At 37.5% G+C, this 17,248-nt stretch overlaps 1 protein-coding gene across 1 annotated transcript in view; it reads left to right on the top strand.

Moving 5' to 3' along the window:
* Positions 1-12,119, top strand: part of LOC134730854 (small ribosomal subunit protein eS10-like) — a 28,142-nt gene extending 16,023 nt beyond the window's left edge. Inside the window, exons 2-4 of the mRNA XM_063606535.1 lie at positions 4,293-4,372; positions 11,758-11,854; positions 11,970-12,119. Coding sequence (XP_063462605.1) covers positions 4,293-4,372; positions 11,758-11,854; positions 11,970-12,119 — 327 coding nt within the window. The remainder of the gene's footprint in view (positions 1-4,292; positions 4,373-11,757; positions 11,855-11,969) is intronic.
* Positions 12,120-17,248: the final 5,129 nt, after the last annotated feature.

Genomic DNA, 17,248 nt, shown 5'->3' with positions numbered 1-17,248 from the left:
AATTCTGTTTATGATGTATCACATTTATTGACTTGCAAATGTTCAACCATCCCTGCATTCCTGGTATGAAACCCACTCGATCATGGTATGTTAGCTTTTTGATATGCTGTTGGACTCAGTTAGCTAGCATTTTGTTGAGGATTTTTGCATCTATGTTCATCAGAGATATTGATCTGTATTTTTCTATTTTTGTTATATCCTTTCCTGGTTTTGGTATTAGGATGATACTGGCTTTATAGAATAATTTAAGGAGTATTCCCTCTTTATCTTTTGGAATACTTTTAGTAAAATATGTGAGCATTCTTTATATTGGTATCCTACATAATTTCACTAAGAGGAGATCTGATTACATCATTTGTTTCCTGAAAATCTTCAATGACTATTCAATCTTTAGTTTAAGATGTAAACTTTCCATCTTAAGATCTGAATTGTGTCTAAGTTTCCATCCTCCTCCTCACCATTCCACCATCTTACTTGTTCTTCAACTAGCTTTAAATGTTCATGAGTTTTCACTTACACTATGTTCTTCCATGCTTACAAGTATTTTTTATGTAATATTCCCAGCACCTGAATCCTCTTTCCTATGTTACCCACCTGCCTCACTTTTACATAGCTTTTGATATTTGACTCAGTTATGATATTCTCCAAGAAGCCATTTCTGATCTCCTCTCCTCTGCAAATTAAATAAAGAGCCCTTTATGCATCTGTAGGACTCCATGGCTACTTCTAACACTATACTTACTACACTGAGTGGATGTGTGTTCACATTAGACTCTGAGCACCCTGAAAGGAGAAATCGAGTCTTACTTATTACTACATAACCTGGGTCCCAGGCATATCAGTTAAAGGAAAGAATATATAAATGAATTAACTGAGTGCTATGGAAGTAGAGAGAAGATGATAACTGAAATGAAAATGACCTCACAAATCTGCATAGATATGCTCAGAGACTATTTTGGTATATATACGATGCAGAGTTGTGCCCAGGCACATGGTTGGAAGAGGAGAGAGCCACATGTTTTTTTGTAAACTAACTTGCATATTATAAAACTTTGATGGAAATTGAGGAGAGGACATAAAGGGAGGGGAAATTCTACCTAATTCCTAAATAATAGTCTTTCAAGAAATTGGAAAATACATCTAGATACCAGAGCTCAATTCTAGAGTTGTTGCTTACTAGTTTTATAATCTTGGGCAAGTGCTTTTGTCTTTTGAGACTGTCTCCCCACTTTCAACCTAAAGTGAATTCAAAATACTTTGCAGGATTATTTTGAAAATCAAATAAAATCAAGTATATGAATGAGAACACAGTGCTGGATCCACAGTGGTAAATGTCAACTTCCTTCTTCCTCTCAGGATAAAACAGACCAGAGAAAGAGAAAAATAAAATAGCATTTTTTAAACAAATTACCAACACAGCTCAGAGGGACAAAGGTGTTAAGAAAAACTTTAAGCAGAAACCCTTTGTAAAGTGGAGGCATTGCTACAATTTGGGGAAATTATTGGGAACAATAAAGAAACACCTTGCATACATTTTTTTTTAGTCTGAGATAGAGAGAAATTGGGGTTAAGTAAAATAGCAGTGATTGATCTTTGAATGCTTAAATAGTACCATTAAATTTTCTAGTAGGATAGCTCTGATTCTGATTGACATCACTCAGCTCTAATGATGAAAATAGATGCCATATTTTAGTTGTAATTCTGCTTTTAAGGACTGTATATTTTGTCATTTAATTTTTCCTGAAGCTTTCCTTTTCATGTTATCTAAGCAATGTAGGTTTCCTCTCAGAAAAAAAAAAAGAAAAAAATGGCAACAATCTTACCCACCTAGAAACTACTATTGACATTTTTTAATCGATAAATAATAGTTGCACATATTATGGAGTACATGTGATATTTTGATACGTGTATATAATGTGTAGTGATCAAATCATGGTAATTGGGATATCAAGCACCTCAAACATTTTATGTCTGTATTTTTAGATCCATTCAATAGAATATTAACATATTTTTCCATAATAAGCATAAACTGTATATGTTGCGTTAAAGTGTGATTTTTTTTTTTCACTTAAAACACCACGAACATTGTTACATCTTGGGAGAATGTCTGCTGCTAGCAGCATACTTTCTTATCACAAATGACTAGAAAATGGAATTAAATATTTGACAACAGTTTTCCAATACAGGACAGCAGACAGAGCATGAATGAGACCCCCAAAGAAGGGAAGCAAATGAGACAAGCCCCACAATTATTCTGGCTTTTGCCTAGAGACAATCTATGAACTGTGGCGCAAACAACAAAGATTAAAACAGCTTGGCAATCTGAGTTGAGGATGAAGACACCATTAGGGGCAGAAGTAGCGATAGCTCAAATTTGTGGAGCAAAGTACCAGAGAAGATAAACTGCTCCAAATTCCATAAGGCTGGGCAAGGAAAAACTTTGTGGAAAGAAGAATTATCAGGGAACCCTAAGCTGAAAAATTGCCAGGGCTCACACAGACCTGGGGAATTGGTTGAGTTTATGCCACCTACAGGATAGAGAACTTGCTGAATGTTCAAGGATTTTGTTACAGATGCAAGATGACACTTAAAGGGATGCAAAACTAACATCTCTGGATTAGTCTTAATAAAGTTTAAAAATAAGCTTAGAAAAAGTCAAACCGATCCACAGTTCTTCTTGTGTGACTTTGGGCATGTTAATAAGCTTTCTGAGTCTCAGTTTCTTTATCTGCAAAATTGGAGTAATAGCTATATTTATCATCTGTGTTGCTTGGAGAATAAAGCTCCACAGTAGTACATGACATTCACTGGCCACAGATTCTCCACTAGAAGAGCTCTAACATCTGACACATAATAAATACCCAACAAATGCTGGCATTATTATTAATAGTTATATGCTATTCTGTCCTCAGGAAAGAACTGTGACCAGTATCAAAGCTAACACGAAGCATATCCATATAGATACCAAAGAAAATTACATGCAATGCATGAAAAATAGCTACATGTGTAAAAGACTCTATTATTTAAAAATCAGATAATTTAGGACTTGCTGATATTCCTCAATGACATCTAAGGTGAACGAAAACACCTTTATGAGAACCCCCATCCATGGAATGCTACTCACTTACTGACTTTACTCAAATGAATTGAGAGGTCTCAAAGGCAGAGACTATGAGTTACTCATTTTGGTATCTCCTAGCAGAGCACAGGTCTGTTGTGGAGTGGACCCCTCACAATAATGTTTACATAGTTGAATTAAATTCAGAAAGTAGTCATTCATTTGCAGAAGAAATTAGCTGGTAATGAAATACTATGTAGTATTCCATTCTGCAGAGGAACTAGTAACCTGCTAAAACATTTCTGTTTAATATTTGATAAGCAAATTATTCCCTTACCAAAGGAAACTAGTGCTAAACTTTCCTCCACCACACTGAGCATTTAAGCCCTCAAGATACACTCCTGGGACAGATGGGTGATGGGCAAGTTGGAATACTATAATGTGCTCAGAATGAAAAGCCCCTACACTCAGAAATTGAAATAAGATCAGGAGCCAAGTGGAGAGAAAGGTTATTAGAACATGTTCTAGAGAAAAAGCTGGAGAATGATCCACGATTCCTTCCTGAGGGAAGATGAAACTTGCCTTTAGTTAAACTCTGTGAGACCTTAACTCTTTCTTCCTCAACACCTTCCATTTAAAGCAAGGAAGTCCATTTCATTCCCAGTCTTTGCCAGGCTCTCAGAGCACAGAGGAGCTCATTCTGACCATTTAGTGACCACAGCTTGTGTTTTGAACTCAGATCATCTTGTGTGTGATTTTTGCTCTGCTTCAGACTAACTGGGAGATTTTGAACAAATCCTTCACTTGTTCTGAGCCCTGGTTTCCTTATAGGTAAGACAGAGATTGGTACCCATTTTGAGAATGGCTGAGAGGATTAAACCATAAAGTATTTTGCATTTTGTGAAAAGTGGTGCCCTTATTTCATGTTACTTGAAAGAAGAGTAAATAAAATACCATTTTGAAAGGCATGTGGAGAAAATATGTCATTATCTTGGTCTTCCTCTTTATCTTTGCTCTGCATCAACGGTCAAAGTCTTTTCCTCCTTTCGTGAATGGATGAGAAGACTGTGCGCCATTTCACACCAACAGAGACAAGCTTTCCTTCTGGCTCTTTGCAACTAAGTGTGGGCTTGTCTTAGTGACTCATTTAACACAAGGCCACCTTTACAATCTTTCTGAGGTCAAATCAGCCCGTTGTTCAGTGATCCAGATGCTCCACTCTTTCTTTCTTCAGCTCATTGATGGCCACTTTATAAAGGAGTATCAGGAACCAGAGAGTGACTCTGGAAATACAATTACACCGAATAAGCCAATGTGAAGGTCAAAAGATTCTTTGGTGATAAAGAATTTAGCTTTTGACCTCCAGATTATTGTTGAAGGGCAAGGAATATGTTATAGTTTGTTTTTCATCATTTCATGTTCCTTTGCTTTTTCTCCTCCCTCTTCTGAAATGCAACTTGGAAAAATCTTACTTTTTTTTTTTTTTAAGTTTTGACTTTACATGTTATTTTCCCCATGGAAACTTCTCTTTGCTACATTACTATTTATTGAGTTCACATTATAAGTATTGAAGGTCTTTCCCTATAAAGTTAGTCATACAACCAATGTGTCCCTTTTCATCCTAAGAATTCAAAAATTCAGGGCTTCTGTGTCCTCTTCATTTGACTACAGTAGCTGGAGAACCAGCAGTTCGGATTTCCTCAACTTTGTCTTAATTTCTTTGCTATGGATTCAGAGGTCTCCAGGTGATTTGTAGGTGGTCCATCTGGCTTAGTCTTACCTCATTGACTCTCTATGGCATAGGAATGCTGGTGGATGAACAGAAGCTGATCAAAGTAGGTTGTGCCAAACCCCAGTTGCAAGGATGTTCACAGCTCCAATGCTGACCACAAACATGATGGCTTGGAGTTCCAAGGAAGAGCTCCAGCTTAATTAGACAAGATCATTGAACTCAAAGATCTCTCATTTTCCTCTTGCCTTACTGGCACATTGCAGTGGAGATCAAAGCCTTGGCAAAACAATATCCAGGGAAAATGTGGTGCTGTTGTTTGTTTCATATCAGATCGGGAATATACAGTGTTAAAGTTGCATCTGCAGAAAATAGGGTTCGGAGCATTGTAGCAGTGAATTTGGAAAATGTTTGAGAAAAGTGTACATTACAGGGGAGTATGGCTGGGACAAATGCCTTTTGGCACCCGCACCGTTTTCTTATCTTGGAAATATGGGAAGACATTTCCCAACCTCTAATGCAGGTTATGAAATTGTCCCAGTTGTCTCATAGAACTAATGTGTATGGTTTCTTTGGGATAAACATAGAAATTGATGCTCCAGTCTTAAAACTCAAGAAAGTTATGTTTGTCTTATCTGAGTTCCTTTCTCAGGAAAACAACCATCAGGCCTTCCAGATAGTATCAAGGAGCTGAAACTTAGCAGATCACTGCATCTTGACAATGAAACATAAGACCCCCTCACCCATCATGACTGCGTAACCAACCACCTGCTTCCTGTTGACCAACTTCTCTTTCTTGCCCCTCCCTAGTTTCTATTTTCCTATACATGGGTACATTTCTTTCCTACTATATAAACCCCTAATTTTGGTTGCTTGGGGAGATGGATTTGAAACTGATCTGTCATCTCCTTGGCTGTAGCACCTGATTAAAGCCTTCTCTGGCTATCTTCACTGTCTCAGTGACCGGCTTTCTGCGCTGCAAGCAGCAGAACCTAGAATAAACCCCTGGCATTAAGGTAACAGATTTTAGTTCCCTGACCAGTAACGCATTGCTTGTGGGTTTGTTTCCACAGGCTGAAAAAGTTTTGGAAGCCCTCCTAAGCAGCTGCCAGACCCTTTTTTGGCCAGAGGTGAGTCTCAGTTTCTCTCTCTGTCCAGCCCCACCACTGCTGGCCCCAACCATGTTCCTGATTACCTAGGAAAAACAGCCTTAGAAATTAGACATCTGCATCTGGATAGGTAAAAGTGTCCTTTGTGGGCCTAGATGGTATCTGCTTCTCTCAATTTGGGAATTTTTTTTTTTTTTTTTTTTTGAGATGGAGTCTGGCTCTGTTGCCCAGGCTACAGTGCAATGGCATGATCTCGGCTCACTGCAAGCTCCGCCTCCCGGGTTCACTCCATTCTCCTGCCTCAGCCTCCCGAGTAGCTGGGACTACAGGAGCCTGCCACCATGCCCGGCTAATTCTTTTGTATTTTTAGTAGAGACGGGGTTTCACCGTGTTAGCCAGGATGGTCTCAATCTCCTGACCTCGTGATCTGCCCACCTCGGCCTCCCAAAGTGCTGGGATTACAGGCATGAGCTACCACACCTGGCCGGGAAATTTTTTAAAGAATTTCCATTTATAGGTTGAACAAGCCCAACTGAGAGAGGGAAGCACCCTGACAGTCTCAGTTTGGATACTCTCAGAGCTTGTTGTTACAGCAGTTGGTTTATATTTTTGTGGTTGTGTGTGTTGATATAGTCATGGGAAATTAGAATTTGATAAACTGATATAACTGATATTCTTCTGTAATGCTGTTTGACTTCAATATTCCTTTTTTTTTTTAAGACAGGATCTTACTCTGTTGCCCAGGCTGGAGTGCAATAGTGTCATCATGGCTCACTGTAGCCTGGAACTGCTGGGCTCAAGGGATCCTCCCAGCTCAGCCTCCCAAGTAGCTAGGAGTACAGGTACATGCCATCATGCCTAGCTTTTTTTTTTTTTAATTTTTGGAGAGATAAGTTCCCATCATGTTGCCCAGGCTGGTCTCTAACTCTTGGACTCAAGTGGTCCTGCCACATCAGCCTCTCAAAGTGCTGGGATTGCAGGTGTTAGCCACTGCACTTCGCCTGGCCCCAGTATTCTTTGGGATCTGGAGTTTGCTGTTGAATGAGAAGGCAAGATGAAATTCCATGTAGTCAGACTCTTACGCTGCTGTTCTAAGCAGGGTTGGGCCTGATTAGTAGGTTATAGATGATGTTTTTCTGTGGTGCTATCTGGACCTAGTGCTCTTTGGCATCTGGGAAGGTATGGCCTTTAAAAAGCAAACTGCCATGAGAACTGCTTTACCCCAAATTTTGGTTCACAGCCTTCATTTGATTATGTATTGGGGCAAAAATAGTTTAGCCATGTGAACCTGTTTGTAAACTGGTGAGTTTCTATTGCTATTTCATAGCTAAAGTTTTGAGGTAAATGCTATTGGATCTTTGTGTCTGTGTGTGTATACATATTTAGATGTGTTTATGTGTATGTACATTTATTATATGTTGTGTCTACCAACTTTGCTTATAAGCAAAAGAATGCTTGTAAATTAAGTAAATAAGTTCAAGAATTTTTTAAATTCACTTGATTAAGTAAATTGTTAATTTTAAAAACTACCTTTAAAGTTATTGGTAAGGTAAAAATAGAAATGTCTTTGGAATTGCCAGCATACCTTTTTGTCTGGGTTTTATATTTGTCTCTGCTAGATATTTTGGGGTGTCGGGGTTTAGCATAAAAGGTTATAAAACAATATACCCAGCCAAAACTAAATAGTCTTTGTTTGTGGGACTTTTTTCGATAAGTAAGACTAATTCAATGTTAGTTTAATGAAAATGGCTGAATTTTCTGAATTATTGACACAATACCCATGTATTTAACTTTAAAAGGGTTCTTACTTAGGTGAACATCTGATCTTCGCAGGCTATAAAAAAGGTTAACAAGGAAATAACTTGAAATGATGATTAGCTTTGTCTAATATTTCAGTTTTCAGAAGTAATCTAGATAAATCGTTTGAAAAAATGAAAGAATCATGTACATGTAAATGGGATAAATGCTTGTAGCTGCACTTTTTAATGTAATTTGAAATCTTGAAGTTATTTAGGATTGAATAATAGATGCTTTTTGGCCATCTGGGTCACTTCCAATTAAGAAAGGATTATGGGGCCGGATGTGGTGGCTCAGGTCTGTAATCCCAGCACTTTGGGAGGCCAAGGCAGGCAGATCACCTGAGATCCGGAGTTCAAGACCAGCCTGGCCAACATGGTGAAACCCCATCTCTGCTAAAAATACAAAAATTAGCTGGGCACGGTGGCAGGCACCTGTAATCCCAGTTTCTTGGAAGGCTGAGGCAGGAAAATCACTTGAACCCAGGAGGCGGAGGTTGCAGTGAGCCAAGACCATGCCATTGCATTCCAGCCTGAGTGACAAGAGCAAAACTCCGTCAAAAAAAAGAAAAGAAAAAAAGAAAAGAAAGAAAGAAGGGAGGGGAGGGAGGGAGGGACGAAGGAAGGAAAGAAAGAAAGAAGAAAGAAAGAAAGAAAGAAACAAAGAAAGAAAGAAAGAAAAGAAAAGAAAGAAAGGAAAGAAAGAAGGAAGGAAAGAAAGAAGGAAAGAAAGAAAGAAGGAAAGAAAGAAAGAAAGAGAAAGAAAGAAAGAAGGAAGGAAGGAAGGAAAAGAAAGAGAAAGGAGAGAAAGAAAGGGTTATGATGTTGGGAAGCATGTTTTTTAAAATTGTGGAATGTTCTCATCTCTAAAATGTTAATATCTGACAGCTAGTTCAGAATGTCTTACTTCCTAGGTTTTCACTAAAATTTAAAGTTACTAAGAATCAGAATGGCAATTAATATATTATTCTGTATATAAAATGTGTGAGAGAAGATGTGTTTTTACAGAGAAAAACAAATTATTTTGTCTAATTCATAAGTTATGTAAAGGTTGATACAAATTATGGACCATGGTAAACTTTTGTCCTAAAATAGAATAACTGGTCATTTAAAAAAAAAAACCAAAGAAAGAAAGAAAATCTAGGACAAAAACAAAGTCCAAGCATGTTGAATGGTTTGTGTAAATAAGTAGTAAAATACTCTTTAAAATCTGATAGAAAATTGGAGACATTTGGCTAATTAACATTGCTCATAGCTAAAGATCTTAGTATTGATGAAGGTAAATTAAGAAATACTGTAAAGAAATATATTGGCAGCTTGGCAATTCTTTTCTTTCTTTTTTTTAACATACTTAAGCATGAATCCAGATTTAGCATGGAGCCAAATTTTACATACAGGCTTGCATTGCTTTGTTTCACACTGTATTTGCTATTCTGCATAGATAGTACTAGCACTAAAGTACTTACTGGTCACGTGCTTGAAGTAAATTTCTTAATTGCACAGAAGGTATAGTGACATTGCTGGACTTGGAGACATTAATTTGTATAATAGGAACAAAATATCCAACATATGTTTGTTTTAGGCTCTGGATTATACTGTAACCTTCAAAGTAAACTGAGTAGGTGAAAAATTGGGGGTTGGTTTCCAGTTTGTTTTTGCTTTTAATTTTTAATTATTTGCTATTTGTTCTCCTTTGGGTTTTACTGGTATATACACATATAAAAAACCATTGATATTTTTAGTTTTTAATGGAAGGCTTGTATTTTCTTCTATGAATAGTCATTTTGTTTCCCATGCATTTCCAACAATTCATTATTTGCTCTATTTATCTAAAGTTCTTAAGCTATCTTTGTCAGGCCTGCAAAAATGGATAGGGGACACCAGCCATTAAAAATTTGATTGGTTTTGCTGACTCTGATGATCTAGAGAGCTACAAGAGCTTTAAGCTATGGGTCAAAAAAGAACCCCTAAAAAACAAAAAACCTTGTTTCTTTAAATAAGTTCTGAGCAGAAATAGTAGATTACTTATTTATTTGGAAAAGCAGGTAAGAGAAGAAATGTTTAGACAGTTTTTTTCCCTAAGGAAATTCAATTCAATCAATAATTTGAATCGGTTTCAGATCTTTTTCTTTAGGTAATGAGGAAAAATTGTGATGGGGTACAAAGTTTTAATGTTCAGGAAAGACTAGCTTTGTCCTTAAAAGAAATTATATTGACTGGGATTTCTCTCAGACTACGTTAGTTGTATTTACCACTATCAAAACTAAGTGACATTCACTTGGATTAAGTAGAAGTAAAAATGTCAGGCTTTCTAGTGATTCTTTTTTATTCCAAATCTGTTATCACTATTAGGCCTTAACGTGTGTACTTGAAAACAAAATATATTCTAGTATTATTCTGTTTTGAAGATTCTGGAGTTGAAATCTACCTAATAGTTGTCAGTACCGTATCTAGAAACCAGTCTTGGAAATGTATGATGATGCTCTTTTAAAATAGCAGAAAAAAATATTCTGTGCTTGTTTTTACTTTGTCCCTGTTTCACTGTATAGTATTTAAGCAAAAAGAGATTATTTATCTTCATATTGAATTTCCCAAACAGATATTTGCATTTACCATTTTCTTAAATGATGGAGAATAAAGTTAATTGTCTTACTTGGATAAGTTTGGCATTGGACCTATCACATTTTTGATGCTTTGAGTCACAGTTCTGTCACTACAATATTAGAAATTAGATATATGCAAGGAATAATCTAGCCACTTTAATACAGTGATTTAAAGTGCTGCAGGCATTAACTACTAGACACCAATTCACAGTGCTTTAATTTGTGACATGTGAGGGAGAATGACAGGACTTTCTATAATATAAATGTCCTATTAACTAGTCCTTGTACTGTTAAGTTAGGACTTTGACTCGTGGGTCTAAAAAAGGCACAGACTCATGCCAAATCTTGAACATTGACAGTAGTCAAAGCCTTGTTTTCAGACCCAGGAGAAGGTGACAATCAAAATGAACAACTTGCCCGAGACACAGGGCTAGAAATTAAAACTATTCAATCCCTGTAGGCCCAGGAACTATTGTGGAAGATGTGGGTGCATGTGAGATTTTAAGGGCTAATTTTAAGGGACAAATTAGTTCAAGGTTTTCTATAAATTAAATGTTAATATCAAAAGCACACTGATGCAATACCAGTATCTGGGCCATTGTGATGGAATAACACAGTTTTCTTAGAGCAATGATTTTATCTTTAATAAAAAACATTGTAAAAGGTTATAAAAGACTTCTTACCTTATGATCAAACTGATTCAAATTAGATTTGTTTATCAGGTTTTGTTAAAATTAGCTTTAACATTAATGCATGAGATTCCTAAAATTCTGATGTCTTAATATACGTTATCAGTAATAATTATGATTATGTTAAATTTTTGTATGTCACAGAAATAACCAAATTTTCTTGTCAATTGTGACTGTTGAGACTTTTCTCATCCATAATTATTTTGCTTTAATTGTTTTTAAAAACAGGCTTATCATCAGCTACAGTCTGGAACTTGCTTCTTTTGGGGAATTCATTAAAAGAATCCTTGAATGCAGGTTTCTGATAACTTTGGAGATTTTGCCATTGGGCTAGAGAGAAAACTTCCAGGATATTAATTGAAAAGCTGACGTGTTCTTAAAGATTACTAACCCAATATGAAGCAGAGTGGGAGTTGATTGCATGGACTGAGCTAATGGAGGACAGAAATAATTTTTATGGTTTTTTTTTTTTTTTTTGGTTCTTTGAAACATTGCTGATTCTTTTTGTTTTGTTTTTCAGAGTCTGGACAACACTTTTTCTTTTGAGCTGTTTACAACCTCTAGCAATTGAGTAGAGTGTACTCTTGTAAATAGAATTTGAAGCACATTTCTTTCTCTGCCTGTAAACTATTTGTGAATATTCTTAATTTATGGCAATATGGTTGCTTACATAAGTTCAATAATAATCTGTTTTCTTTTACAATGAGACACAGTTGGAGGAACTGGTTATTTTCCCAGGGCTTTGACTGAAATGGCCTTGTGAATGGTTCCAGGAAAGCCAATTTTGGAGACCCTATGTGGATGATGATGCTTGCTGTACTTTCTGTGGGTAATCGGGCCAAGTATATGGGACCGAAGCTAATTTTGCAGGTAGGTTGGTCCTGCTATGATTTGTCTTTGGTGGAAGTGGGAGACTAGAGGGAGAAAGATTGTGTCATAGAAGGAGACTGCAGTATTAGATTAACATTTGATTCATCACCCTTAGTATGGAGCTGCTTGTAATGCCCCTCCTCAGCATGAAGCAGCCAGAAAGATCAATGACCAAATTTCCCATGATCGAGGAACTGAAAATAGAAAGGGGAGACTGAAACTGGTCCAAGTTTTCTACAGAACTAATGTCTATTACTTCTATTGAATAAACATACAAATTGATCCCCCCAGTCTTAAAACTCAAGAAAGTTACATTTGTCTTATCTCAGTTTCTTTCTCAGGAAACCAACCATCACACCTCCCAGACAGTATCAAGGAGGTGAAACTTACCAGATCACTGCATCTGGACAAAGAGATGCCAGACCCCTCACCCATGAGGATTGCCTAACTTTCCACCTACTTCCTGTCAACCAACTTCTCTTCCTTACCCCTCCCTAATTCCTGTTTTCTTATACATGGTTACATTTCTTCCCTGCTATGTAAACCCCTAATTTTAGCTAATTTGAAAGACAAATTTGAGACTGATCTCCTAACTCCTCAGCTGCAGCATCCAATTAAAGCCTTCTTCCATGGCAATACTCATTGTCTCTTTGATTGGCATTCTGTGCTGTGAGCAGCAGGGCCTAGACCAAATCCCTAGCATTTTGGTGACAATAAGTTGGGATCATATGACTGAATTTGGGACAATGCAATGTGGGTGGAAATTATGTAAGCCATTCTAGGCATGGTCCTTAAATCCTGACCCTGCGGCTCTCTTTTCCCTTTCAAGGCAACATAGAGAGACTTGAGTTCCAGGGGGAAAGTTTTAGGATGGAGAGAAGCCCTCACTGGACTGTGATGTGGGTGAGAAACCTGTGTTAAGTCCCTGAGATATAGGTGTTTATTACTACCCCAGCATAGCTTAGCTGATTTAAGAGGAGTTAAGACACTTCGTTTGCCTTTAAAGGTATGCTATAGGTAAGTCCAGGAATACAAAAGCACTTCCAGAAAGCTCCAGGGAGCTATAGTTTAGGAGATGGAAGGTCCAGCAGACTAGAGCCAAAAGTAATACAGTTCTAGCAATTAAGCCTTTCACTTTGTGCACACAGCTGGCACATAAACTAGTCCCAGAGCACCTGAGCAAGGATTATTTCTAGCAACTTTCACATTACCAACTCAGAAACAATTCAATTCTTTGTCTCCCTTGTGATGCTCCTTCTCGTAGGTTTTGACTCTCTTTTCCTCCAACAATATTAAGTCTGCTCCCCTGTATCTGACTTTGAGGGGAGGTCACCACTGGTGAAACCAATGTGTCTTGAATTATACTCTTCTATGGAAGGCCCCACTTAGTAATTCTGAAAGATTCATTATTCCCACCTATAATCTAAATTACCTGATGACTTATCTTGCTAGAATCATCATTTTAATCTCTAGGTGAATGTCCAAGATATATATTATTGTTAATATCTTGACTGCCATAGTTACTGTAAGACTGCCTGAGAAAACTGTGATCTCCTTAAAAACAGGGACCACATTTTGCATCTTCATCATCTCTTTGTGTCCAGCACCAAGCGTGATGCTTGGTGCGAAGTGATGTATGCTTCATAAAGGCAGGACCAAGGTCTTCACCTCCACCCTACTACACCCAACAGTTCTTTTCTGCTTTTCACTGTGCTTGTGGTGGTGGTTTGACTGGAGTTGGAGGCTGTGTTTTGCCATATGTATCTGCCAATATTTCTCTTCAGAGAACTTTTACCTAGGATGACCTCTTCAAGGTGGCACAAGAGAATGCCTGAGGGACATGTCTCTCAACCCCATGTCCATTAATTGTAACAAAATAGTTGCCTCATGGCTGGAACACTCCTTTATCCCTACTGGCAGCACCCAATAGCTCTGCTGGGCCAGTAGGGTGAAGTCATAATTGGAGCACACTTTGCTTATAGAGATTAATTACAAATGCCAAGTTCAAGGGAGACTGGCCACTGCACCCAAAATAAACCTGAGAAGCAGCCCTTCTTATAATTTTCTCTCAACTGAGGGAGATATTCCAAGAAAAAGAATTCTGGGGACTCAGATATAGAGAGGCACAGAATCATAGATATTCAAAGATGAAAGGGCCTTGAGGTCATTTTCCAATCTCCTTACTTTACAGGTGAGAAAATGGAGGTCCAGAGAGAAAAGTGACTCACCCAAGCTGAAAACAGTCGCAGGAAGAAAAGCCAGGACAGAACTGGGCTGTTAGAAACCTTGGTAGTGCACTTTTGATTTCACTCTTAAAATGCTCAAATGTCTTTTTCTGACAACATGTAGGGAGACCTGAGGTTGGACCTAAAGACACCATATATTGTATTCAGTGCTTCACACAAGTTAATCTAAATTTACCTCAAAAACCCAATACCATATTTTGTCGAGTAGGCAACTGAGGCCCGGAGCAGGATGCCAACTTGCCCAAGGACCCTCAGTGGCTCAAAGCTTATCTTTATCAGCTGTTTCTAGGCCCCAGGTTCCTGACAACATTCCAGGTGAAAGGACAAGCTGGAACCATTGAGAAACAAATGAGCATCTTGTAAACCCAAAATACAAGACCTTGCTAAACACCAGAGCTTGCCCGCAGCCACGTTGTAAGACTTAAAATTTGTCTTTAGGGCATACAGCCACATCCACTCACCCCCCACACACCAAGGCTTCTGGAACATTTCTTTCTGCTTTAGATGTCTATTTCCAAGTGGTTAAAAAAAAATAGTGGCTGAGGATCAGAATCCCAAAATTTTGCGTTTTGCTTTGCTACCAACATCTTGCATGTTCTTTGTAGAGTTACTTTACCTTTCTTTCCTTTAACTTCTTTATATCTGCAAAAACGATGAAGGAGTACACTAAAGATGAGGAACTGAGTCACTGCAATGCCAAATGTAACATGTTGTGGGTCAAAATTTGGATGGTTGCGTTGGAAATTATTCTGAAGCCACAGACAGGGCTAAAAGGTAAGTATGAATAATTAGTAACGCTTGCCATAGACAGATTAAAGTGTTGACATCACATAGGACAAGAATTTGCCACCAATAGATGAGAGGATTGTTGATGTCCTTGAATTGGAAATGAACGAGCTAATTGGTTACTTACTTATTCACTCTAACCCAGAAAGCAGTAGCTTGTGAAAAAAGTTTTTGCTGGTAACACACAGGAAATAGAAAATTTAGTATTTTTTCCAGTGGAAAAGCCCTCTTGTATCACCAAGCAGAAGAGAACATGATGTCTTTTCTTTTGATGTAATTTAGGATGATTCACAAAGTGTTCATAGCAGGGAAGCTGATGGAAAACTGACATGCCCCTAGACTTGAGAGATGCTCTCTAAGTTTAAAAAGGAAACAGCTTATTGTAAAATTTATTTGAATCGTATGACCTTCCCATATCTGTGTAATTAGCAAAAAGACAAGCTGCAACCAGAGAGGTAAAGTATCAATTTATGTCATACTTATTTATTGAGAACTTCCTCTGAGCTGTGTACTATGTTAGGCAGAGAAAACAAACAATAAGCAAGACACAGTCACTGACTCCATGTGATTATCAGGAAGGCTAGGAAAAGTCATCTCTGCTTGGACAACTCCTTTCCAGAAATACCTCTCTTCTCTTAAAGGGACATACACATGTACATATTATAATAAATGAATCGAGGAAATATATAATATTTATATATAATATATAAATATAATAATATATAAATATATTATTTATAAATGTATTTATATATTATGTGTAAATATAACATATAATATATATTATATATATTACATATTATATATTATATATAAATATATATTTTCTATTTTATAAAAGTATTCTACCATTTTATGTGTAATATACAATCTATAAATATATAACATATATTCTAGATGTATATCTCATATATAATATATAAATACGTTAATATATTACTATAGAATATGTATATATCCTATTTGTATAGTATATTATTTCTAAAATATTACATACTGTACATATATAAAGTATATAATCTATACATTTTGTATATACATATATATAAAACCTATATTAAGCCACTGAAGTTTCAGAGTTTATTTGTTCCTTTGGTTAGAATTTCCTTAACAAATACCCCTTACAGTATGCCGGGCAGACGAATAAACCAGAAAACTCAACTCAATGCAATTTTGTGTCATGATAGGACTGAGTTCTACATGTTATCAGAACACAGGTCTGGGAACCAGGGGAGTCGTCTTGCTGAAACCGCCAATAGGAACTAGCTCCTCAAAAGTGTGTGGATAGGGTGGACTTGGGAGGAAATCAGAGTAAATGACAGGTGCAAAGTCCCAGAGGAAAGTAGCAACATGGCTCCTTCTCTACAAAGCAAGGAGATGAGTGCTTACAGCTGAGATTCAAACAAGGAATGGAAAGTAGAGAGGATGGAGTGGTAAATAAGGGTCAGATCATGGCACAGTAAATGTTTTGACTTTGACATGAAGGCATTGGGGATTATGGGGCAACGGCACTGTCTGATTATTCTGGATTAGGGGAAGCAAGACCAGAAGGAGGAGAGCATGACTATCCCATACATTAATACTTCCCACTGTCAGGTTAAAAGTAAGAAGTGAATATTTACCTGTTACATGATGGATGAACAAATGAGTGAACCATTTCAGAGCCTGTTACACTACTTAGGTTAAAGAAGATTGGGTTTAAACAATGGTAATGAAAGTAGAGATATCCTGATATGGATCTATTTAAAATATTTAGAAAAGAAGTGGCTAGGCATGGTGGCTCATGCCTGTAATCCCAGCACTTTGGAAGGCTGAAGCAGGCAGATCACTTGAGGTCAGGAGTTCAAGACCAGCCTGGCCAACATGGTGAAGCCCTGTCTCTACTAAAAATACAAAAAGTCGCCAGGCGTGGTGGTGCACACCTGTAACCCCAGTTACTCGGGAGGCTGAGGCAGGAGAATCGCTTGAACCTGGGAGATGGAGGTTGCAGTGAGCCAAGATCACACCACTGCACTCCAGTGTGGGCGACAGAGCAAGACTCTCCAAAAAAAAAAAAGTGACTAAATGGACGTAGGAGTTCAGAGATGGCATTCAGGTTAGTTTTTATTGGTGAGTTGCTACTTGCATATGTAACAATTGCCATGTTTTTGGAGCTATTCTGAGTGTTTACACATGATAATTCATTTAACCCTCATAAAGACCCTATGAGTTAAGTAATATCAGTATCAGATGAGAAAAAGGAGGCACAGAGGGGTTAATAATTTATTCCAGGTCACACAGCAACTGACTATTAGATCCAGGAGTTAAATTCAAACAGTCTGGCTTTGGTGTGTACTATCCTGGGTATGAGGTTTGTGTTTGC

Source organism: Pan paniscus, chromosome 7, assembly GCF_029289425.2.
Source record: "Pan paniscus chromosome 7, NHGRI_mPanPan1-v2.0_pri, whole genome shotgun sequence".
NCBI classification, from domain to species: Eukaryota; Metazoa; Chordata; class Mammalia; order Primates; family Hominidae; genus Pan; species Pan paniscus.
This window is presented reverse-complemented; position numbering and strand designations above follow the sequence as displayed.